Here is a 24999-nt window from a genome sequence, read left to right as displayed (position 1 = left end):
AACCGATCTCGCGACATGTGAGGGTAAATTCGTTTTGGTGCTCATGGACTGCCGGCTGTTGATCGGGTGGGGGAATTGTATTTAATTCACAACAAGGAGGAATAGCATGCGTGAAATATTCTAGCTGCACGACAGCTTTGATAAAACACGACTGCCGATTTCAGTTTCTGGTTAAACCTTTTTTGTATTTGAACCTCTTTACACGTTACAGAATTTATCTACTGCCGCTCCGAACTATTTTCGAACACCGGTAAGCAAAACATGTCGACCTAATGTGAACCACTGGTAGCGAAATACCAGAAGCTGCACGCAAGGAGCGCTTATTGACGTGCTTATTTTTCCAGAACTGCTAAAATATAAACTGGTTGCACTTTGCTGGTAAAGGATCCTCGATTCAGGGATAAGTTCTAATTTGTATTTGAAGTTTTACGATTTTCTCTAGACTGGGGGGCACATTTACTTAAATTACAGGAATCTAGGCAACCACCCTTGACTAAGAAAAAGCAGAAGTCACAACTTGGTTTCAGTGAGAGTTCTGCAGGAATGTCGCAAAGAGAAAGACCCAAGTTCTATAGACAGGAGGTCAACAAGGCGACTTGGGAGGTTCCTGAACGGTACCAGAGCCTGTCCCCAGTCGGTTCTGGGGCCTACGGATCGGTTTGGTAAGTAGCCCAGTCTGCGTACATAAACTATAGGCACCGACCGCATTCATTTAGGTGAGAGGCCTGCATCGATGCTAAGGTTAGCTCTACGGACCTATATTAGAGTAGTACTAGCCTGCTAGCCACCTCGACGAGGGCCACGAACTTGCAGCATAAGCGATTGCAGGGAACACTTAGGCTAAATTGATTGATGAATGATTAGTTACTTAAACTTGCAAAGTACTGGAACTATGCATGGGACGTTTAATCGGAAAACGTGAATCTAATGCTTGACAGTTATAGTTTTGTAGACTGGCAGCTTTGCCTAAGTAAATTGGAAAATGCGCCCGTCTGCAAACTGCGTTTACTGGTTAGCTAGTTGCATTGATGGTGAAAGGAGATATTAATATTACACTGTAGATATAATAGGCCTACTTTCGAAACGAATTGATTAACTAGCATTCCTCCAGCTACTACAGGATTTATAAACGGTTGTACATTGATCATGATGTTCATTTTAAATTACTCATGTCTAGGTTTGAAAGGTTGCAGAGATTTCGTAATTTTACTTCAAGATTGCAGTGTTCCGTTTCGCAAAATTCCCACAGGAGGAAGTCATTCCAGCTCATGCATTAGTCCAGGAATAACTGGTCGAACTGTTTTGATGTAGCGTTGACTTGCTCACTTTGTGCTTTGCAAAAGCCATACTGAGGAGGAAGTAATACTTTTAACAGTCCAGAAAAAGTTCTGATTATCTTCTGTTGTCATAACATGGGTGTACATTTTGTGCTTGGCTGAAATCATACAGGTTACTGTATGCTTACTTCTTGCATGTTTACTGCATTACACATAAAAAACTATCTTTTGTTGCTTTGTTCCTGTCAGAATCACTTAATAACCGTTACATCAAAAATAGTTTTGACTTATTTAGAGAAACGAAAGTGAAGCCTCAAACTGCAGTCTTGACAGTTCATGTTGTGACATGACAATCTGACATGTCTGCATGGCTGGATTCGGCAGTGTTGTTTTTCTCACTAGATGTTTGTTTTGCAGCCCAAAGCAGACAGCTGCACTGTTGCTAAGCAGTAGGATAATCTGTTGCAGGTTAGATTACAATTGGGTCAAATGTGTACTGAATGAAAGACCGGTTGACGCATGTATAACGACTATTAGTACAGTATATATTTAGCTAAAATTTTATTTACTCTAACCAAGACACAGAATTTGGAGTCCTTACAACATTTCTTGTGCTCACTATTGCTTCTGTGTGCACTCCTGTAATGACTTTGGCAGGCATCTATCCATCCTGACTGCGGTTAGCTCAGACACAAGGAGAGGAAGCGAGAGAGAGAGACAGTTCTCAGTCTGTCACCAGTAGAACTGCAGGTCCTACGTATGTTTGCTGAGAGAAGACATTTTCTGCTGATGTTCCTATTTTTCCTTCAATTCAGAACTTAATATGGTTTCAACTGCGCACTCAGCCCTTTTGTGAGACTTTTTAAAGTAATTCATGACAGACAAAAATAGTTTAATCTGGAATAGTGCAGTGCCTGTTGCCGGCAAACATTTCAGTATGTGTTTCTTGCAAACCGCTCAACTTCACACGCAACACTGCATGTCCTTGGGTCCAGAGCATGAAATACACCTTCCGAATTTTAACTTCATACATTGCACGGTTCTGGAGATAACTGAGCCACAGACACACAAAACACACACACACTACTGCATTTATAGTAAGATGACTTGCCTAAGTTACTGCTTATGACATATTGATGCATAGAAATTATTCCCATTCAGACATGCCAAGATTGATATTGTTCATTGTTATAGGGGTAATGTTAGCCAAGCCATCATTATATTGCAGCTGGAGACAAAGCTATAACATGCCGATTGTTCTGTGTCTGTGGCAGCTCGTCGTACGATGACAAGACGGGTATGAAGATAGCGGTGAAGAAACTTTCTCGGCCTTTCCAGTCCATCATCCACGCCAAGAGAACTTACAGAGAGTTACGACTGCTGAAGCACATGAAACATGAGAACGTGAGTTCCTTTCTCACACACACGAGCACCACATCCGTTTAGATACGCACATTTAATCAATCTTCCTATTTTAAAAAGCCTCAGGAAGTAACAAAATATGCAACTGTACCAGCGATGCACTGTTTCACCTAGGGCATAGGGCATGACAGCTCATGCTTAAACCAAGCAGTAGCTGCTAACCCGCTCTAGTCTGTGCATTATTTACTTGTCCAGCAACTTGTCTTTGTCATAGGTGATCGGGCTTCTTGATGTCTTTACACCTGCCACAAGTCTGGAGGAGTTCAATGACGTGTGAGTAAACTCGATTGACATAATCCACTACAGCAAGGGTGGGGAACCTTTTTTCTGCCAAGGGCCATTTGGATATTTATAAAATCATTGGGGGGGCCGTACAGAATTATCAACTTAAAAATGTGCCTGCTATATTTGGTCAAACATTTAATTAACTCACCCCTAATGTGATGGCTGGAACTGCTTCTCTTTGGTGAGGTTTGTGATGTTAGCTGGCACGGATGCAGCCTGCTTTGACTAGGGGTGCATCGAACATTTCTTGGGGGGTATCATGATTACGGAAAGGGATCGTATAATTTTTTATATTGCTACCATTTTTGAGACTGCTTATCGATCTGAGTGTTAATCAGGCGCGGAGCCATACGTTGTAAACATTCAGGGCTTAGCCCAAACCAACAACGTATTCTGGGTTTGATTTGCTAGAAAGGAATTCCACACTTAATGCGAGCGCGCAGAGCGCCCGAGCGAAATTTTTTGGTACATTGGTACGCAACGCAGCGCGCCTCCACGGTCCTCTTCCACATATTAAAATAGTGCTGCTGCCAACAAATAATGCACCTAATAATATGGTTCCTGCAGTGCCATGGCGGGCCGGACCAAATTATTTTGCGGGCCGGACATTCCCCACCCCTGCACTACAGTAACGGCAGTAGCTGCTTATTGTTCAGGGTTGCCATGCCATGCTAGGCTAGGAAAGCCCCTGGAGGCAGGCCTGCAGATTGAACACTGGCATTTTCTTTCACGTAATGAATCACTGCGTTAGGGGACAGTTTGTCACTGGGGCTAGTTAAAGAATCTTCCTTTGGTGAGTGTCCTTTGATAGTTACTATTAGTTCTATATATATTCCTATATATAGGGAGTCAGTTGGCTGAGCGGTGAGGGAGTCGGGCTAGTAATCCGAAGGTTGCCAGTTCGATTCCCGGTCATGCCAACTGACGTTGTGTCCTTGGGCAAGGCACTTCACCCTACTTGCCTCGGGGGAATGTCCCTGTACTTACTGTAAGTCGCTCTGGATAAGAGCGTCTGCTAAATGACTAAATGTAAATATAAGTTCTGCACCAGGCTAAGTCTGTTTTGAAACAACCCCCCCCCTCCCCATTTGTGCTCTCAAATTGCCCCACTGCCCCAGATGAACACTGTAGAGAGTGGAGGTCATGCGTGGTCACACAGACCCAGAGGGAGAGAATCCGGAATCCTAATCTAGTGCCGTTCAAATGCTCCTGCTGCCCTCTTGCTCTCAATAAAACAATCAACAGAGCAGCTGTTTTCACTTCCTCCATCTCTGTGCGCGTGCCAGCTTAGAAACGGATCTCAGCTCTGTCCAGGAAAACCACATGATATTAATATAGATGCCCCCCCTTTCCATCAGCAATGATAGCATGCCACACAAGGGGCAGTCCATAGCTCCACCTCTCATCCTGTTTCTATAGGAAGAGGAGGGAGAAGGACAAGGAAAGGGATTGTGAGTATCCGTGGATCAAGACTGATGAGGGACCCCTATTTATACATTTTATTTATTTTTCTTCTTTCAACCCTGCCCAGTGTTTCGTGTATGTGTATTCGGTATCAGTCGTTCTGACCAGAGACGGCAAGTACAAGCCCAAGCTTAACCGGACGCTATTTTAAGCAGTCGCTTTTTAAGCATTCACTTTACTGCGTGAAAAAAATGAGCCTTTGTCTAGTCATGAGATAGGCGCTACCTCTGACTTGATAACCACTTGCCCTACTGCCCCCCCTCTCCCCCTTTCCTTCTGAAGTACATGACAACCGTAGAGGCTTCATAAACTTCCATGTGATTTGATTTGTATTGTCCACTGATGCAGCTCCATTAAGACCACTTATCTTTGCGCATGTGGGTTTAGGTCTAATGAAATTCCATTTGTGCAGTGCTAGGCCCACTGAAAGCCTAGGGTGCTTGGACCATAGGAGCAGCGTACCTGAGCTGACTCTCAACCATGTAATATGGGACAGCAATGACCTGGATAGGCAATGGTGGGCAAGACAATAATTATTTTTTATTTATTTTTTACCTAATTTGTTTCTTCCCACCAATGTTTTTTTTTTATATACCTCACCAATGTTCACATTCTGAATGTCTGAAACTGTGACAGTGATGAGTCATCTTCTGTGCTAGTATGCACCTTCACTGAAGATGGCCTCAAGAATGCCCAGACACCCACCAGCTTTTTAGCTGTTTTTTGTGAGCTTTTTGCACACGCACATGTATTTGTGTTCCCAAATGTGGAACTCGTTGTGCTTTGGGACAGCTGATGTGGTTGGAATCTAAAAGATGATGGTGGCTGCAGAAATGTTCTGGCACAACTACCATATCCCATTCCCAAGGCCTTTTCTTGGCACTGTATCTTTCCATAATCGTGGTCAAGGTGGCATGACACAACAGAAATCCTATCACTTATCATATTCTCTGACATAAGGACCTAGAGGATGCATTTTCAAGTTTTTGTGTGTGTCCAATGCCTTGTTGGTGTGTTTTGAAGTGAGGTCGTAACCTCAGTCTCTTTCAAATGGTCTCTCTACTATGTGTTTTTCAGCTACCTGGTGACTCACCTGATGGGCGCGGACCTTAACAACATTGTCAAGTGTCAGAAATTGACAGACGACCATGTCCAGTTCCTAATATACCAAATTCTCCGGGGACTTAAGGTGGCACATCTTGACATGATGCACAACACAATTACAGAACCTGCAGTTCAGTTACAGGGAACTGTTGAACTGGTCTCATATATACATTTCTGATCAAATCAATGATTTTATCTAAATCTAATAATCTTTTCTGTCCTTTTTTTTCTCTATATGTCTGTCTCTCTCTCTCTCCCCCCCCCTCCCCACCGCCCCTCCCTCTCAGTACATCCACTCGGCAGACATCATTCACAGAGTAAGTCCCTTGTTTGATGTGGCTGTGATTCAGTCAGGACAGACAGCAGTCATCCATTCTGCTCTGTAGTACACACAGTGCGTCCTTGTGTTGGTTTAACGGCGCTTCAACCTTGCCTGGCCAGGGCTCGCCCTGTGCAAACACAATAAAAAGGAAAGGGAAGGAAAATTATAAACAGTGACTTTATATCTCACACTGACTCACACTGTGTAGCTTTTTTACCCAAAGCCTAAATCAAAGCGCATATTTATCTTGAACCAGTCAGCGCTGGTGTCTTGTAAAATCACATTAGCAGAATTCTGACTAAATACGTTGATGATTGAATAGAGATGTGACCATTAGGAGATTAATTAAGAGTCTGTTGTTTTTTCAATTTTGTTCACTATCCAGGACCTGAAACCAAGTAATCTGGCTGTTAACGAAGACTGTGAACTCAAGGTTAGTCACAACCGCTCAGCGCTCAGCCACCTGACGCCCTATTAGCGGGCTGGATGGTTCACCTGTCAGCATCACCTGATGATGTCTCTCCGTAACCTGGGCAGATCCTGGACTTCGGGCTGGCACGCCACACGGATGACGAGATGACGGGCTACGTGGCAACGCGCTGGTACCGCGCTCCTGAGATCATGCTCAACTGGATGCACTACAACATGACAGGTGAAGACCACAACGGCTGCTCACAAACTCTCCCCTTCAGCTTACTTTGGAGTTCAAGTTTTCTGTCATGCACTGAAATAGCTTCTGTTTAAGTTCTGATACTCATGTTGTTGTCCTACTTATTCTTCAGTTGACATCTGGTCTGTGGGGTGCATAATGGCGGAACTCCTTACTGGACGAACTCTGTTTCCTGGCACTGACCGTATCCTTTCATCGCTGTCGTGATTAGTCATGATATCAGTCCTCGACTTGACCTAAATAATTGAAGGTGTTCATTTACATGGCTGGTTGGTGACTCATGGCGCCAGAGCACACCAGTTGATAGCCGTGCCGGCTTTTGTTGTGCTTTCGGCTTCTTTTGCAGGTTGAGTAGCAGAAAATGGTTGTCCGTGTTTGACTATTTGTGCGCTCTGAGCCATGTCTTTGCTTGTGTATTTTTCCTTACTTCTGTCTCGTCCTTGGTCCTAACTTTTTGTGCCACTAATCCTTCTTATACTCCTTTCTTACCCTCTAGCATGTTTTTTAATGAAGCTGTAGAGTCTTCTCTAGTTTGTCTGCATTGAGTGATAGTTCTTGTTCTTGTCACGCACCGTTTCCAGACTTTTCTACATGCCACAGCTGCTTATAATTTCTTTACACTAAGGAAGTCCTTTGTTGCAGCACGTCGGCGGCAGTCTTCCCTTGCTACACACCTATACGTCTGTTTATGGACATGTTTAAATCTCTGTTCCTGCTGAATGTGTGCTGGATCCCGTTTGCTGTTTGTCTTCATGCCTGCTTGCCATTGTTGTCACACCAACCGCTTTTTAAGGAAGGGCCAATTCCGGCCTGGTTTTCCATTAGCAAACTGTCTCAGCGTCCATGTTTCTCATCTAAGCACAAACGGCACTTGGCAGTTATCTGACTGCAAAATCCACGTCTGCGTCCAGTTCCTGTTCCTTTACCGTGGTCTGGTAGACATTGATCAATTGAAGCTTATCATGCTGCTCGTCGGAACCCCAGGGCCTGAACTCTTGATGAAAATTTCTTCAGAGTCTGTGAGTTCATAGTTCACATGTGCACTACCAAGTCCTGTGTTCTAGATTTGCAACCCAAAGAAAAGACTGGTTTGGTATGCTCTCAGTATGCATGTACTCTCTGCCTGCATATGCAAAATCTAGTTACTGATTTAGTCCCCTATTGATTGACATTTCCTAGACGTTCATGTGTTACGTGCTGAGACTGATTACTTATTAACTTCTTACTGACTTTTTCTTCCTCACTAACTGAAGTTTCCCTTCCTTCCTCACACACCAACCCTTCCAAGCCTTAATTGCCTGTTTCTGCCTGCTGCCTAACTCTCCTCTCATCCCTTGCCCTCTTACGCTTCCCTCACTCTTACCTCACACTTCAAACATTGGGCTGCTCTCGTAGAGGTCAAGGTGCTGGCCACCACACTGGTTCCAGCTGCTACCATCTCTACCTTACCGCTGTATCCCCCTTGACACGCACCTCCGTAGATATAAACCAGCTTCAGCAGATAATGCGGCTGACAGGAACGCCCCCGGTGTCTCTAATAAGCAGGATGCCCAGCCACGAGGTGAGCAGGACCCACACCACAAACCCTTCTGTAGTCCAGAACAGGACCGGGCTCTCGGAACAAAAGTTCGACCTAGCCTAGAGCCAAGAATGTCAAGATGTATTTATTTTTTTATTGAACTTTTTTATAAATCCAGGAGTTGGCAATGATCTTGGCTGTTAGGCTTAGCCGCCTCGTGAACAACATTGATGGCAAGTCTCCTTAATCCAGTGTCCTTTAGTTGACCAAAAGGAACACAATGTTCGCTGACAACCAGCCGAGAAGTTTTATGTCTCTCCTACAAATTCAAATGAAACCTGCCTGCTGCATGTGAGTGACAGTGGCAACCTTTACCGGCTCCTAACATTTTGCTTGCTAAAGCAGTGCAGAGCATCAATATGCCTCGCACAACACACTAACTTTCAGGAGTTTACGCCTACATTTTTAGTAACTCGATCATTACTACACCTAAAAATAAGATGAGAACTTTTTTCCCCCCTCTCCTACTTTCTCTGGCTCTGTGCACATTTACTGAATTTGTTGCCCAAATCTTTCCACTGCACTGTTAATTTGATGCACTCGTGTTTTTTATTCAAGTGACAGTGCTTAAGTGGCTGAGTAAGTATTCTCGTATTCACATGCTCCCTGAATGAACTTCTGTTGTTTCCTTGTGTCTAATAACACTCATGTAGGCTGGATGAGTAGATCATGTTAATATTAGGTGGGTAGCAGGGTGTCTTTGGCAGTAACTGAGTTTAATAAAAACATATCTCTCCACAGGCTAGGAATTACATCAACTCTTTACCACAAATGCCCAAGAGGAATTTTGCTGATGTGTTTATAGGAGCCAATCCACAAGGTAGGACAGACGTGCAATAAGCCAGAGAAAGAGATCCCTATATGGGCGAAAGATTTTAGAGTTGCGTCAGTGGTCATAATCATTCTCAGTAACAGTGGCCTGATGTATCTTCTTGGGCCTATAATGTTGCTCTTGCTGTAGCGGTGGACCTGTTGGAGAAGATGCTGGTTCTGGACACTGATAAGCGCATCACAGCAGCCGAAGCTCTGGCTCATCCCTACTTCGCTCAGTACCATGACCCGGACGATGAACCGGAGGCCGAACCATATGACCAGAGTTTCGAGAGTCGCGAGCTTGAGATTGAGGAATGGAAACGTAGGTGCTACAGAGATTTGGAGATGACAAAGCCCTAAACACGTTTAGTAGTTGTTGAACATCGTGTTCTGTAGATATTTTATGTACTGTGCCATTATCACATTTATCTCCCATTTCCATATGTCTTTTTACAGGGTTAACTTATGAGGAACTGGTCAGTTTTGAGGCTCCATTGTTTGGGGACGACATGGAATCATGAGAGCTGCTGAATACACAGAGCACCCCCCCTCTCCCACAACTCTGTAACAGCTGAAGGGATCTGCATAAGTATCACATGACCCTTTTGGAAAACTATATCATTCGAGTGCCTACCATAGTCAATATTTTTTATCTGGCAAGCTTGCATTTTTCTCCCACTATTTTGATGTAGTAGTTCCAAAATGATTTTTAAGGTAAAGAAAAGACTTCTCGAAGATTGTCACTATCAACAAATCCTGATTATTTGTATGAATGGTATGTTTTGAATGTCACTGAAGCATGTGAAAACCAACCACTATCCTTGGTTCATTGCTGGAAAAGGTCACGCTTCTGTTTTTGTCTGTTTTAGGTAGTTTTTTATATTCTACAGAGATTTTTATGCGAGTTATGACTTGTCACTGTGACACACAAAAAAAGATGCTGAAACGTCCTGGGGGGAAATATATAGCTGTGCTATTATGCCTATAAATTTAGGATTGAATAGCGATGGAGTAATGCTTTGTCATTCACTGTCTGTCACTCACACTGCCAATCTGTCAATCATAGCCTGGTGTCATAGGTTGTCACAAGGCCCATAGGATATTAGGATATTTAATGATATTTAGGGATATCTTCAAGGCTTTTAACACTGTGAAAACTTAACCAAATTATAGGGCATTTTTAATCAGTGAGAATGAGTAAGGGTATACACAACCCATCCTTCATGAAATTGTTTTGGTCTGCTGCTTGACCGTAAGATGTAGTGTTTATGGTTAGGGTTGGAAACCAGACATTATTCATTACACTCATCCAACGTGGTGTAATCTGGTAGATATTTTCTTATTTGTTCATTTTTTAGCTTCCAGTTTCTATCTCATCTCACGTGCTTCATCAGAGATGTTTTAGGAAATTGCTCTTGCAAGGGCTTTAGTCTAAATAGATGGGTGATAGTCCAATGACTAACCAGTTATTATTTAAAATTAGATGTAGATGTCTGACCCATGATGGTATGTGACTTTAGGTGCCAATTAACCTGGCACTGAAATAGGGAAAAAGTTTATTTGTGGGTTCAACTTACAAAATGGAATCAAATGTATGTAAATATCTGTTCCATAGTTTATTTTAGAATCTTTTACGACTGTGGTTTATTATTCCATTAAGCAATCACTTTATCAGCATGTACATCTTATGTGTTTGTTTGCGTGTGTCTGTGTGAGAGTGAGTTGTGTGTTTACAGGAATTTGAAATATTATGCTAAAAAAAATGCTCATAAAAATATTACAGAAATGACTAAAAGAATGAGGGAATTAGATGTATTTATACTTTGTTGAGGTATTTATAATCTGAAGGTATGGTATTGTTTCTTTCATCCCCATATCTGAATACTACAGTCCAGCAGTGTAACTAATATCATTACGCCTTTGTTTATAAAGAAATAAAGACAGTTATTTTTAAGTAAGTGTATATTGTCTTATATTCTGAATTCGTAACACATCTGGAAGATTTATGTATGATGTATATATGCAGTTACAGTATGTGTCCAGGAATGTTTCAGTTTCACGTCGGTCTACTTGGGCTAAAACGAATTTCAATTTCAATCACAATATATGTATTTAATAAAACACTAGATTTAATAAGACATCAGTTATGTTTTTTCATGACATGTTCTCCAAGTTGTATTGCACTGTAGCCTCCGTTTTAGTGCGCTAATTAGTAGACAAAGGGTAGGCAGATGTCGGTAAATGTTTCATTAATCGCATCACTCAGATTATATCTTTAGAAATATTCATATTAGTTTGGGATTACAAGTGCTTGTGAACGAAAAGTCGTCTGTAAAGTTTTGACGGATGGATATTTATTTGCACTACACAAGTAAAATGTATTATCAGACCCAAATAATTACTCAATTTTAGGAAGTGGCAAGGTGGTTTGCAGATTTGTAGCTGGACAACGCGCATGCGTTAAACTACTCAGCTAGCCTAGCTTCGAAGCCGCCGGCCAACATGGAGAGAAAAGGTAATCTTCCTAAGACATAGCAAATAGATAAACAACTATGACAATACTTTATACTTTTAACTTACAATACTTAATAACATGTTTTATTTGAATGCAGAAGTTCTCTGAATGCCATTACATCAGCAAAAACATTACGTTGGAAATGCATGCCATTGCTGTCACGCAGCAACGAAATGCTAGGTGCTAGCTAGTACCGTGTTAGCTAATGACGTTCCAAAGCACTATCAGCGCTAGCTAAACCATCATCATGTGTTAGCTTAATATATTAGATGTAGCCTATTGCACCTAGCAAATCCTCATTGAACAGTATAATGTGTTCGTGACATGGTTGGTTAACGCCAAATATATGTTTGTGAGCCACACGAAGACTGGAGTGTGTGTAACCGAGAAGGTTGGTTGCATGCAAAACGTAGCCTACTTGCTAGCTTGCGCCAGCTAGTCTAAATGGGTTTGCATGCGAACCTAGTTTTAGTCAAATCTCTCCCCTACTTAATATCGCCAAACCTTGAACCGTAATAATTATGGCCACTATTATATAAATGTGTAGCATTGTTATCACTAAATTGTCTTCTACATATCTGGAGTTATCTAAAACTAGGCTGCTTATTACAGTTCTGGCACTCCAAGCAAGGAAGAAGAGGGCAAAGGCAAAGAAGACCAGCAAGAAGTAAGTTGTCTAGTATTCTGCATTATTACACAAACACGGTGGGCATGTGTTTATAGCTACATCTTGACTGAAAACAAATGCACTAATTGAGAGGGGTGTGCTCAAAAAGATTGGTCTGTCTGGCGTAATGGACGTACTGGCTGTCAGTGTAGAGGTTCATACATTCCGGAATTGACTGCCCTATGAACCTGTGTATGGTTGTAACCTGTGTAATGTATTAAGCCAGATCAGTTAGGGTTACTGTTTTAAATTGACCAAAGAAGATATTGTGTTCTGCAAACTGGCGGCCATAATGATGTGGGAATACTATGCAGAAGACATTTAAATTACTTCTGCTTTTTTGTGCACACAATAGTTGTATCTTGATTACACATTGTCAATGCAGAACTGAAACTATAACATGCAATTAGAGCGTGGCCAAGTGTGGAACATGCTCGCCAGGTTTTTACAGTAACAATTGTTGTGATTTACCTAACTGCCATGCCATCCCAGGCATCCTCCAGAGTGTTACATAATGTATCCTGCTATATTTAAAACGAGAGTTATGAAGCCTGCATCTCTACCCAGTGAAGCGTGACATTTTGATGCTAACGGCCCAGCCTTGCAGATGTTTCAACGACCCTGACCAGTACACTCATTTCAAACCATAGAGTTTTATCACAAACAGTACTGTATATTAGGTACAGAAGGCTATGTGTTACAAATTCTTTTTTTTCTTTTTTTCTTTTTTTTGGGGGGAGGGGGGGAGAAATGTGTCCTTGCTTTGTGCTTTATATTTTGAGGAGTTTAACTCATGTTAAAGACATCTAGATTTGAAAGGTCACCAGTCATATAGCCTATCAGATGTCAAGGTCAGGCTAGGTAGCCAGTCATCAGCTCTGGAAATGATTATAAAAAATGTCTCCCTGGATCAAAATGTACTTAAAATGAAGGTGGTTTAGTGAGCGTTTAACATTAAGGAGTTGGGACAATTATTTTATTTGATGAATTTATCCTTTTTAATGAAAATATTTGGGTCATAGAGGAAAAGAGTAGTGTCAAAGTCGAGCAGATGCTGTGTGTGTGTGTGTGTGTGTGTGTTGATGTTTGTTTGCATGCGTGTCCTCCAGGCAGCCAGCTCATCCCAGGGGAGTGGTCCAGCAGCAGCAACCCCAGGCAGATGTTTCTCCACAGGAGCCAGAGGAAGAGATCCTGGGCTCTGATGACGAGGAGCAAGAGGATCCCAATGACTACTGCAAGGGTGAGAGCTTGCCCCCAACAGAACCTCGTACTTCTCAGCTCTGGATACACAACATTCCTCTTATCTCACACAGGCTGCACCTATGTTTACCCATCTCTCTCTTGCTCTCTCTTGCTCTCTTTTGTGTCTAGGTGGCTACCACCATGTTAAAATAGGAGACCTTTTTAATGGGAAGTACCATGTGATCCGGAAGCTGGGATGGGGCCATTTCTCCACTGTATGGCTAGCCTGGGATATCCAGTAAGAACTCTTTCATCCAGCTGTCAGACTTGCAGATCCATGCTAAATAGATTGTATTTATCTTTGTTCTGCTCTGATGATGTGCATTATGGTTTCAGGATGAAGAGGTTTGTGGCCATGAAGGTGGTGAAGAGCGCAGAGCACTACACAGAGACAGCTGTGGATGAGATCAAACTGCTCCGATCTGTGAGTAGCTGTTGAAACAATAATGGGAGCGCTCCGCCATATACTTTTGACTTGTATCCAGTTACTGTAATACAGTTAACGTGGCGTACGCACAAAACGGGGCTGAACATTTGCATACGCAACTTCCCACGCAAAGGTTGAGATTTATAAAAAACAAACTTGACGGCAGAATGTGCGGTCCTCCACGCAAACTCTGACCCATGCTTACGCACATTTTGGAGACAGTGGGAATGGGTGACGCAGATGGTGTACTGTAGTCAGACTGCAGAAAGTAAATGTGGGAAGGACGATTACTTGGAATATTTTATATTTAGTTTTCCTCACACACGTTTTTTTAAACTCCATATCATCATTATCATGCAGATTAAATCCAGCAGTGTTATTTGTGCTTTTACTGAGTGATAATTGTTCCATAAACACCTTGTAAAATACAACTCAAATCTTAAATCAAAATTCAGCGCTGTCACCATCACATTGTCCACTACGGGAGTGCAGGAGAAGGAGATGACCCGACTGCAAGGAATACAGGATAACATCACAAATCCTACCTTTAGATAACTGCAGAACACAGTGTTTAACTAAATATATTTAATTAATACTTTGCATATATCATGATGAGTCAAAAACGTTAAGCTCCCGCGCAATTGCTACACTACGTCCTCGTTATCAGTCCAAACTTTAATACTGTTCATAACAAAACCGGCATGAAGAAACATGTGTTTACCTATTACGCTCGCCTACAAGTATTTCAATGTCAGTGTCTGAGAAGTTGCGCTTTTTCGTTCTTTTCCCACCTGTCGGCATGATTAACCGTAACAAAAGAACAATCGCATGCCAGGGTCATTAATATACTGGATCAGCATTCATGAGGTGCTTTGCATTGACTATTTATGGTTAAAAATGGGCGTGTTCAGGGCGGGATAAGATGCTGATTCACGTACGCACACTTAAATAATTAATTCCCTTTATTAATCTGTGATTTAATAAAGGGAACATTGCTTACAGGTGTGCGTACGCACGGTTTTATAAGTCTGAATTGTTTTGGCTGTACGCCATTTTAGGCTTTTGGACATGTGTACACTTTTAGTAAGAATCCTACGCACAGTTTTATGAATGAGACCCCTGGTGTCTGTACGGTACTTGTTAGTGTTGGAAATGTAAGTGTTGTGTTTGAGGAGTCAGATGGCTGAGCGGTGAGGGAGTCGGGCTAGTAATCTGAAGGTTGCTAGTTCGATTCCCAGCCGTGCCAAATGATGTTGTGTCCTTGGGCAAGGCACTTCACCCTACTTGCTTCGGGGGGCATGTCCCTGTACTTACTGTAAGTCGCTCTGGATAAGAGCGTCTGCTAAATGACTAAATGTAAATGTAAATGTTTGTGTGTAGGTCCGAAACACAGATCCCGATGATCCCAACAGGGAAATGGTGGTTCAGCTACTAGACGATTTCAAGATCTCTGGCATCAACGGAACTCGTATCCTTCGGTCCTGAGGGCCATTTGATCTGGTACAAGTCAAAAATGTTTTATTGTTTTGCTCGACTCAATATCTATATTCTGTGCATATATATGCAATATCTATTTTCTACATCAACAACATAGTATCCATTCATAGTAATTTCCCCATGGAAAATACCTTGGCTTGAAAAGCGGGTGAGAATGCCTAAGGATTTGCCCTCCCCCGCTCCAGTATCAAATAGCCAAGGACCTGCATGCCCGTCACAATGTAAACAACAGCTGATTGGCAGGCAGAATGGAACCTAGTCTGTTCTCTTCCAATCAGAAACCCTTTTTCTTTTCTTTCTTTCTGTCTGCCTCAACGCCCTGACCCAGCTGCCCTTAAATCCTGGGGAGAAGTGTAAAATGACACTTCCCTTTATAACACTTTGAAAAGGTGATTCTATACGGATACTCTTCTAGCGTTCTCACTCCTCAGCATTAGGGTTCTACCTTCTTTGCTTTCAGACTATTTTTGACCAGGTCAAAGGCTTTAGGGTGGGGGGGGGCAGCAATAGCAAAGTGTCTCACTTAAATCAACACCTTTGTTCCACACAGACACCATCCTAATAAGTCCTCAGTATTTTCTTCCTTGACTGCTGTTTTCTAAGACGTGTGCATGGTTTTTGAGGTCCTGGGGCACCACCTTCTGAAGTGGATTATCAAGTCCAACTACCAGGGCCTGCCTCTGCCCTGTGTCAAGAGCATCATACGTCAGGTAACTGGAGGCCAGTGTCATCTTTCATTTTCTCCCCCATGACAAATTGTGTACTTTTGTTTTTGTGTGTCTTTTCTCTAATGTAAACAATATGTTTACTTATTTGGAGTCTCAATGATTTTCCTGTAACCATAGTGGGGCCGATACTTGGTGAAATGTGATCCAGAGTCAGTTTCCACTAACCCATCTTGTTTCTGGGGCTGTGCTTCAAAGGTTCTCCAGGGTCTGGACTACCTCCACACTAAGTGTAAGATCATCCACACGGACATCAAGCCGGAGAACATCCTGATGAGCGTCAACGAGCCCTATGTTAGGAGGCTGGCGGCCGAGGCCACCGAGTGGCAGAAGGCCGGGGCGCCCCCTCCATCAGGATCTGCAGGTACGGGCACACACATGGGCACACACACACGAACACATCAGCTCAGATTTCTTTGGCTCATTCAACTTTGTTCCATTTCCCTTTTCAAGTGAGCACGGCACCAGCACCAAAACAAGTAAGTCACCTCACCAGAAGACGACAGCTTTTTATTTATTTATTTATTTAGCCACACAAACCTGTTCCTCTTAACCCCAACATTCTGTTTGCTTTTCAGGCCATCAAGATGTCTAAGAACAAGAAGAAGAAACTAAAGAAGAAGCAGAAGCGCCAGGCGGAGCTGCTGGAGAAGTGCATCATGGACCTGGAGGAGATGGAGAAGGCTCCGGAAACCCGCGAGCAGGAGGAGGAGGAGGAGGATGACGAAGAGGACCCTGAGTCCCCCAGAGACCAGCCACCGTGCATCCCTCTCAGGCAGGCCTCGCTGCAAGAGCTAGGGAACGAGGAGATGGCTGGTGAGTTCCAGGGAAGACCAGCCACACACAGGGGAGGCTCTAAACTATTTCAACTGGGGGGGCCAAGCAGGGGCCAGTTGTACTGTTAGAGGGGCCAGTTACATTGAACATTATTGTTGTCATATAGTTTTCTTCACTGCATCACAGGCATTAGCAGGCAAAATGCCATGTTTATAATTATTCAGACTACATTTAGCTGGGCCACAAGGGGGCCCAAGCTTGTCACAGGGGCACTGGCCCTCCCTAGAACCGCCCCTGGCCACGCACTGAACATTCCCGGGTATCTCTTTTCTTTTTTCTCCAGAGTGCATTGCCAACACGGAGGAGGCACAGAAGGGAACAGAGGGCATGGCGGAGGTGAACTGTAACGGCCTCCACCTGGAGGATAAAGAGGAGGAGCAGGGGCAGGCGCAGTGGAGGGAAGAGGACCGACACAACGGCAATGTGGAGCCAGCAGAGGGGCCGGGTTTCACCCAGGAGACGCAACACGAGGACTTCCAGCCTGGCCCTGTGTGCAACGGGCTGGCATCCCCCTCGCCCTCTCCTGAGGAGCAAGGCTTGGAGAGGGAGGGTAGAGGCGGGGCTGTGAACATCGGGGCGTCGGAGAGGGGGCCCCCTGGTGGGCTGGAGGAGGGAGAGCTGCAGAGCCAAAGTCCTGAGGGGACGGAGGAGAGCGTTGACTGCCAGTACGGAGCCCAGGAGAGCCTAAAAAACGGTCAGCAGCCTGATATGACACACACGGATGTGTTACAATGACCTTTCTCCTAGCTCCTTATGGGAATATTAGAAGAAGAAAACAATTACGTGGTGTTCTTATGACATTACAGTGCCTGTCAAAAGTTTGGAAACACCTAGCCTTTAATCATTTGATTCATTTTATCAAGATAACAGTTAAATTAAGCTTTACGTACCAATATTTGTCCCGGGTAGTAAATATTCGGGGAGTAGAAGAAGTAAATCTTCATACCCGTAAGTTACCTAGTTTGTTGCATATAAACAGTAGGAACATGCATGATAACACACTAGGTGTTTCCAAATGTTTGACAGGCACTGTACAACCGTGATACATTGTTGCCCACAATATCACATTTTATGAAATGCCCAAGGGGTTGTTGCAGAGCTGCTTGGCTTGTGCTTTTTGAGTGTATAAAAAAAGTCAGAATGGGTCTTTTGGGAATCGTTTTATAATCGTCTCAAATTTGCCCCATATCTCTCTCCCTGTCCTCCTCCTGCTGGCCACGCAGCCAAGCTCGCTGCCGGCAGCTTCCTGGTTAACCCCCTGGAGCCCCTCAACGCAGACAAGATCACGGTCAAGATCGCAGACCTGGGAAACGCCTGCTGGGTGGTGAGTTGTCCGCTAATGACTTCAGGGATTTGAAGTCCTGAGTCTTTGACATTGGACCAAATTCACACACAGGTGCACTTGTAGTGAGTTGGAAATTGATTCCATTCTAGTCTTTGTTTCAAAGAAAGTTCTTCAAACGCAAGCTTCATTTGATGTTGCTGTTGTTAAAGCCTGTCTCTATGGATATTCCCCCTATATGGGTCCTTGGTTCTGTTGTGTCGCTTTGATTGATGTTATCATTGCCAAAATTGTGCTTGTGGACACATGCTCTACCCATCCCACCCTTCCAGCACAAGCACTTTACGGAGGACATTCAGACACGACAGTACCGCTCCCTGGAGGTGCTGATTGGCTCCGGATACAACACACCAGCTGACGTATGGAGCACTGCCTGCATGGTGAGGCCCATTAAGGCTACTCATGAACTCTAAATGACCCCGTGGAGAACGGATGATTATTATAATTATCGCTCCCCCCCTTCGCTCGCATTAGTGTCTGTTTCCTGTCATCATGCCGTCTGTGGTTTTCATCCGCAGGCGTTTGAGCTGGCCACGGGGGACTACTTGTTTGAACCACATTCGGGGGAAGATTACTCCAGGGACGAAGGTAGCTGTGCACCGCCTGCTTGCTTTGGGAGATAGTCCCTCTATCGGCCTCCATATCAGTCTTCTTGCATTATATATTTTCAGATGTGAATCTGTCAGCTGTGCTGTTTGGAAGAAGTTAATAACCCTTTAGCACGTGAATTCTGAAATATCTAAGGATCACCCCAGTGTTACGCACACGCTCGTTATCATCATCGAGCTGTACGTGCTAAAGGGTTAACCAAGACATAGTGTCCGGTGTTACTGGAAACACGTACAGCCACCACACAGAGAAGATGCTAAACCCACATGTCTACTGTAAAATGCCCTCAATAACTGCACTGTCACATTTATCCTTCCAATTTGAAAAGACTATGTATTCTATATTTATTCATATATAGACTGATATTAAAATGCTTAACAGGCTGTTTGCAGTAGGGGCAATATTGTGCCATTTGTGTAGCTGGTCCAACATTGGAGTCACATTAATGACATTACCTGTTTGAGAACATGTTTGCCTCCGGTACGGCATTGCAATGATTTCATTTGATTTTAGTTGTAGCCTTATTGAGGTGTATAGAAAGTATTTAACCCTTGTGTTATCTTCGGGTCATTCTGACCCATCAGTCACTGTGACCCACCGTCGTATTGCGACAAATTTACCGCATACAAAGACAAAGTGAAGCATTTTCTTTTAACAGCTAGGCTGTCTCAGACCCCCCACATTGCAAAGGTTAAAAGAAAATTATTTTAATTTGTTTTTGTATTGGGTAAAATTGGGTAAACACAACGATGGTTCGTTATGAACCTTTGGGTCATGTGACCCGAAGGCAGCACGAGGGTTAAGTGTGTATTCTAGTGTTGGCAGTACATAGGTACTGCTACAAATTCCTGATGGATCAATATCAAATCTACTTGAAGCAAATCATGTAATGTTATGTACCTGCATTCCTGTGTCTATTTCCCCCTCTAACATACATTGCTATATTTCGACCAAAGGGTTGTTTTATCTCCCCCGAACACCTTCTGCTCACCTACCTCTCTCTCCTCCTCCCCCTTCCCTCACTCTCTCCACCACTCTTTCCTGCTGCTTTGCTTGTCTTGTTCACGGATGCCCACGTCACATATTTGTGGAGACTTAAGGGTTGCCAGGTTTGTGTTAATGTAGCTTCAGGCTTACTGGCACAGCTGCAGATAAAAAGTAAAGTACACCAACTCTTCAACTGTCGTTTGATAAACAGACCACCATTAAGATCTTTGCTACAGCCTTGTCCTGACTGCTGTTCTCACCGACTACCCTGGTTTGGTGTGTTTTGAGTGTGTGAACTGACAGAACTTTTAAAACCTTCTTAGTTTTATCTTTTTCCATCTTACTAGCTTAACTATTCATATATATATATTGCTTCCTCTTGCTCCTTAATGTTCATATTTTGCCTGATGTGTTCAGAGCCTTTGTTTAGGCAGATGATGATTCATCCTCTACATGACGTGTTAAATCCATCATTCTCCATTTGCCTTTTAATGTACTGCCCAGCTTTCTCTCCTCCCCCTCCTTCCAACCCCCCTTCCTGTTTTCACTCGCTCCTTCTCTCCATCTCTGCGATTTCCAGACCACCTAGCCCTAATTATTGAGTTGCTAGGTAAAATTCCACGCCACTATGCTCTGAGGGGGAAACTGTCACAGGAATACTTCACCAGGAGAGGTACGCTGCCCCTGTGTTTGAGGCCCATCTGGAGGCTGTGGAGGAGGAAGGAGAGGGAGGGTTGGGGTACAATGGATCCTCTGACAGCACCTCTCCAGCTGCACCAACGCTTATTAAGTATTTCTTTCCTGCCCTGATTGTTTCCCAGTATGAGGCGAGGGAACCACAACCACCTTCTTAAAAACCCAAGCCTGTTGCACATGTATTGGATACGTATTCAGTTTTAAAACTGAAACTGTGTAGGAGCTTTTGGTCTATATTTGATGCAATCTGCTACTTGTGAGTGATTATGGACATTCCGCTCCAACTTTAGACCCCAACTGATCTGGAAAAGATGAGCATTATCTAGATTGAATGTAGCTCAACATCTTACGGTGTGGGCGGAAGTATAATCACACTGATGCTGATAGGCTGGTGCATCTCCATGCTGTCAGAGCAACCACCCTGTCCTCTCACCCGTTCCTGCCCTTCCTCCTACTCCCCAGGTGGACCCTGTGACCAGAACTGAGTCTGATGAACTTGTTTGTGTCGTCCCTTCCCCTTCTCCTCTGGTCCGCTGGGACTCTTATCTATCTCGTTGACAGACCACATAGCGTTGATCATTGAGCTGCTAGGAACTGTTCCTCGCAAACTCATAGCGGCGGGAAAATATTCCAAGGATTTTTTCACCAAGAAAGGTAAAACGGTTCTGTTAAACTAATCGTATCGCAATGAAGTCATGGATGCAACTTTTCTTATCATACATTTAAAAGTGTAATATTTATATGTACATACAGATATATCCATGTATAGCCGTGGCCAAAAGTATTGGGAGCGACAAACATTTTGTGTTTGCAAAGTTTGCTGGGCATTGGCATAAAATGGCCGCTAACATAATTTCAGTAAGTCATATCATTACCTTATTGTATTCCAGTATTCTATAGAAACATGTGAAAACATTTTCCTCAAATACTGAACCAGCAAACTTTGCAAAACATTTGTCATTGCCAAAATTTATGGCCACGACTGTACACATGCACTGTCCATTTGTCTGATTTTAGGCTTATGTCGTCAGCTGCCATAAGCCCTGTCGTGTGTGTCGCTGACTCTAGGTGTCATGTACCAAGCGATACCTTTTTTATGCCACCTATTGTCACGACCTGTGTGATTGTCCTGTCACGTCGCTGTCATAGCGGCCCCTTGAAGCAGTATGAATGATCTTGTGCTCCCTTCCCCAGGTGACCTGAAGCACATCACCAAGCTGAAGCCCTGGGGCCTGATGGAGGTGCTGGTGGACAAATACGAGTGGCCCAGGGAGGAGGCTGAGTGTTTCGCTGACTTCCTGCTCCCCATGCTGGAGCTCATCCCAGAGAAGAGAGCCACAGCCGCCGAGTGCCTGCGCCACCCCTGGATTGCCCTCTAGTGGTGGCCTCTGGCCTCACAGCACCTCATTATCACTTTTTTTTCTCTTTTTTTTTTCTCGATCTCTCTCCCTCATTCTCGAGAATGCAACAGATCACTTTCCAGCTCAAGCATATCTGACGAGTATTTATTTTCCGTTTTCATGTTTTGGTTTTCTTACATTTTGTTTTAATGGTTGAGTAATACTCCTGTCCAGTTTGTGTATTTGAATCTATTCCGTTCCTCCCTTTGTGCTTGGGGGTTGTATTGGTCTGTGGTCCTGTTGGAACAAAATTGCTGTGCTCTGCTAACCCGCTCCACCTCCCCCTTTTAAGAGGACTTGGGTTTTAAAGGCGGGCAGCTTCCCTCATTCTTGTTTTGTTTTACTCCTGCTCAACACTCCAGAAGAGATGAAGAGAACGTTGCCCTTAATGTCCACTTTGGCCTCTAAAACTGCCCCCTGCCTCCAGTTCAGTTCATTTTGGCCCTTAGTGCAGCGTTCACTTTATGGAAAATAATCTTATGTTACACCTGTGGGGAATGATTGTTTTGTATTGCTGTAGTATTAGGAAGCTGCAGAGTGACTAGACTGACAGAAGTAACTGCAGTCTCTGTATCACATAGAGCCATTAGATGTATTTAATAGGGAACCCGGGGCTGCTCGTAAAGATGGGTACTGCCAGTTGTGAGTTCCATGTCACTTAATAGTTAGTTCACTTTGTTGGGAGGCTGGTTTTCCTTCAGAGTCTTTGTGGGATTCAGGAATATTTCAGTATATAAAGCATAAAAGACTCATGAGAACAATTGTGAAGAAAAAAAAAGAAAAAAACTATTTGTGTGTGTCTGTATATACATGTACCAAAGAGTTGGCCTTGTTCTGTATATTACAGTTCTGTACAGTTTTTAACAAATTCTATGTCTTAGCTAAAATTATTTAGCTGGGTAGTAAGGTTTTAATAAAGCATTTGGAAGAAGTTTGCAAGCTTATTTTTATGTCCTGCTTTATAATGTCGCCCCATGTGATATAATGTCCCATACAATTGTTTAAGTGGTTACTTTCTATTTCAGGAATTAGATTTGTTTTTCAGGAAAGTAAATAAAAACACAATTTCTCAAGAGACATGAATATTGCAACAGGTCACACATAAAATTTAAAATTTTATTCTGTTTACAAATTTCCCTCCAACTGATAAGTCCTATTGAGACAATTCTGTAATTGAAGCATGTTTCGGTTTTATATTGTACTGCTAAAACAAATTAGAATCACTGCAGACAAAGCCTGGTAACCATGAAAGTAGGGTGTATTGGCCCCAAAAATTTCTTTTATTAAAAATGTAAAGAAAACAGTCCATTGTTGCACTGGATACTCTTCATACTGTACTTAGTCATGGAATTGTTGTCTTTGACGCTGACCTTATTGGAAGACAGATCAGGGCACTTCTGGTTTAAGGTTTTTCTGTGATGAGAAGATGGGCAAAAAAAATATTAAAGTACAGAATGATTTGAAACATTTTCTGTGTGGTTTATTTGACACAAATCTTACATCAGACCTCAACAAGAAAACAACATTCAGTGCAACATATGGCTCCCAGAGGCCAAAAGGACTTCAAGAATCATAACCTTCTCACCTGCTCCTTCCACCTCAAAGTCGTCTGGCAGCAGCTTATCCTGCCGGTTTCCCAGGCTGAAGGCCAGGAAAGCCAGGATGAGGGCGTCTAGGATACTGATGATGGCCAGGATGTAGGCCCAGCGCACTGTGCAGTTGCCCAGACTATACTTGTCTGTCCGCTGGCCGCACATACGCTTCACCTCCGGGGCGTCCCATCCATCCGGGTAGATCATGCAACCCATTACCATCAGGACCGCTACAGCGGCGGCGAGACAAAACCATGTTACATTTAGTCATTTAGCAGACGCTCTTATCCAGAGCGACTTACAGTAAGTACAGGGACATTCCCCCGAGGCAAGTAGGGTGAAGTGCCTTAGTATTCATAACCGTTGCCTTTTTTCCATAATTATACATACATTATCAATTGTTTGCATGCAATAACTTCTGGATTGTGTTACATGTAATCTATCTGACCTTGTAGGCATAAATGTCAGCATCTGGTCTGCAACAGAATCCATTCCCCTCTATAATTGCCACCTAGAGCAACTGTGAGGTAACTGAACACGGCACTACAAACAGTGTGGAGGTGTCACTTTGGTGTCTTTTGACAAATGAGCTCATCTTACCCTCACAGCTGATTTTTGGTTGTAACAAACAATCAAATTACTGAGTTATTTATCAGTTGTTTTGTAGAATGTTTCCTTAGGGTTGACAGGCCCCAAATGTCAGAAAGTTGGTAGAAATATAGTCTAGCTGATCAACATCTATTTTAAGGTGCCTAGAGGACTTAGTGGGCACCTAAACATGGGCTTAACATTTCCCCATGACGCCCCTGTTTACTGTACACTACATGGTCTTACCTGAAGCAAGCTGCATCCACGCACAGATCTTGTACACACTCCCAGCGTTGCAGAAGAAGAATAAACTAAAGCACACCATGCAGCCCACTATTAATAGCATAGACGTCCCCACAAAGAACAAGGCGGTTCTGAAGGCTCCGGAGGGGATTGAGCCAAAATCCAATGCGCTGCCCTTGCATGTCAGCTCAGAAGTTAAAGCGTTGCCGATGCAGTAGTGGAAGAGGCCAAAGTACCCAGCCTGCGGGGTGTTGACGCTGTCCCCAATCCAGTATGGCTGAATGAAGACCACGACGGTGATTATGCCGAAACAAATTGTGAAAATTGCCCATAGGACGCCTATTGCTCGCGCGTTCCTTACGTAATTGGTGTGATAGATTTTAGCGGCCTCTTGGGCAGGTAGCATTTTGTCCATGGCAAAAAAAAATACAGTTAACAAACTGGCTTATGTTTGAGTAACTTCAGTGTTTCTCAGTTCTCAGTTCTCAGTACAACGCAAACTTCTTTTGCGTTGTAATTTTTTATCCCGATAAATCTATCCCAAATTGTAGCAGACAGTTGCGCTGTGCGGCTTCCTGTGTCCTATGACCTCCCGAATGTTAGGCACGAATCAACACTGGAATCAACAGTGTAAGACAGATCAGCTTTTCAGCACCACTGCACGCACCTTTTCCCGATGGTTGGCGTTCTCAAAGA

General features: G+C 43.4%; 3 protein-coding genes across 4 annotated transcripts; 2 read left to right on the top strand and 1 right to left on the bottom strand.

Annotated features, from left to right (window-relative positions):
• Positions 1-275: 275 nt before the first annotated feature.
• mapk14a (mitogen-activated protein kinase 14a) lies at positions 276-10890 on the top strand. Of its 2 annotated transcripts, none has more exons than XM_062458266.1 (12): positions 276-662; positions 2552-2681; positions 2914-2972; positions 5526-5637; positions 5840-5869; positions 6260-6307; positions 6412-6526; positions 6657-6728; positions 8026-8105; positions 8865-8943; positions 9085-9258; positions 9393-10890. In XM_062458266.1, exons 1-12 carry the CDS (start codon positions 544-546, stop codon positions 9455-9457), a joined length of 1083 nt encoding a protein of 360 aa, XP_062314250.1. In that variant the 5' UTR covers positions 276-543; the 3' UTR covers positions 9458-10890. The 2 variants fall into 2 exon arrangements, with proteins under 2 accessions (XP_062314250.1, XP_062314249.1); XM_062458265.1 differs by lacking the exon at positions 8026-8105 and adding an exon at positions 7484-7563.
• A 456-nt stretch (positions 10891-11346) lies between these two features.
• On the top strand, positions 11347-22735 carry srpk1a (SRSF protein kinase 1a). Its single transcript, XM_062458263.1, has 16 exons — positions 11347-11451; positions 12064-12118; positions 13228-13358; positions 13490-13598; positions 13697-13784; positions 15168-15255; positions 15888-15994; positions 16208-16373; positions 16463-16488; positions 16588-16825; positions 17130-17540; positions 18070-18170; positions 18461-18568; positions 18707-18776; positions 21042-21134; positions 21675-22735. The coding sequence occupies exons 1-16, from the start codon at positions 11439-11441 to the stop codon at positions 21857-21859; spliced, it is 1989 nt and encodes a 662-aa protein (XP_062314247.1). The 5' UTR covers positions 11347-11438; the 3' UTR covers positions 21860-22735.
• Positions 22736-23120: 385 nt separating this feature from the next.
• Positions 23121-24774, bottom strand: lhfpl5b (LHFPL tetraspan subfamily member 5b). The gene is made up of 3 exons (XM_062458264.1): positions 24307-24774; positions 23466-23702; positions 23121-23293 (listed from the first exon to the last, which is right to left on the bottom strand). The coding sequence occupies exons 1-3, from the start codon at positions 24716-24718 to the stop codon at positions 23283-23285; spliced, it is 660 nt and encodes a 219-aa protein (XP_062314248.1). The 5' UTR covers positions 24719-24774; the 3' UTR covers positions 23121-23282.
• Between the last annotated feature and the right edge of the window lie 225 nt (positions 24775-24999).

This window comes from Osmerus eperlanus, chromosome 4 (genome assembly GCF_963692335.1).
Source record: "Osmerus eperlanus chromosome 4, fOsmEpe2.1, whole genome shotgun sequence".
Taxonomy (NCBI): Eukaryota; Metazoa; Chordata; class Actinopteri; order Osmeriformes; family Osmeridae; genus Osmerus; species Osmerus eperlanus.
The sequence above is the reverse complement of the archived record's forward strand: the minus strand, read 5'-3'. Positions and strand labels throughout refer to the sequence as shown.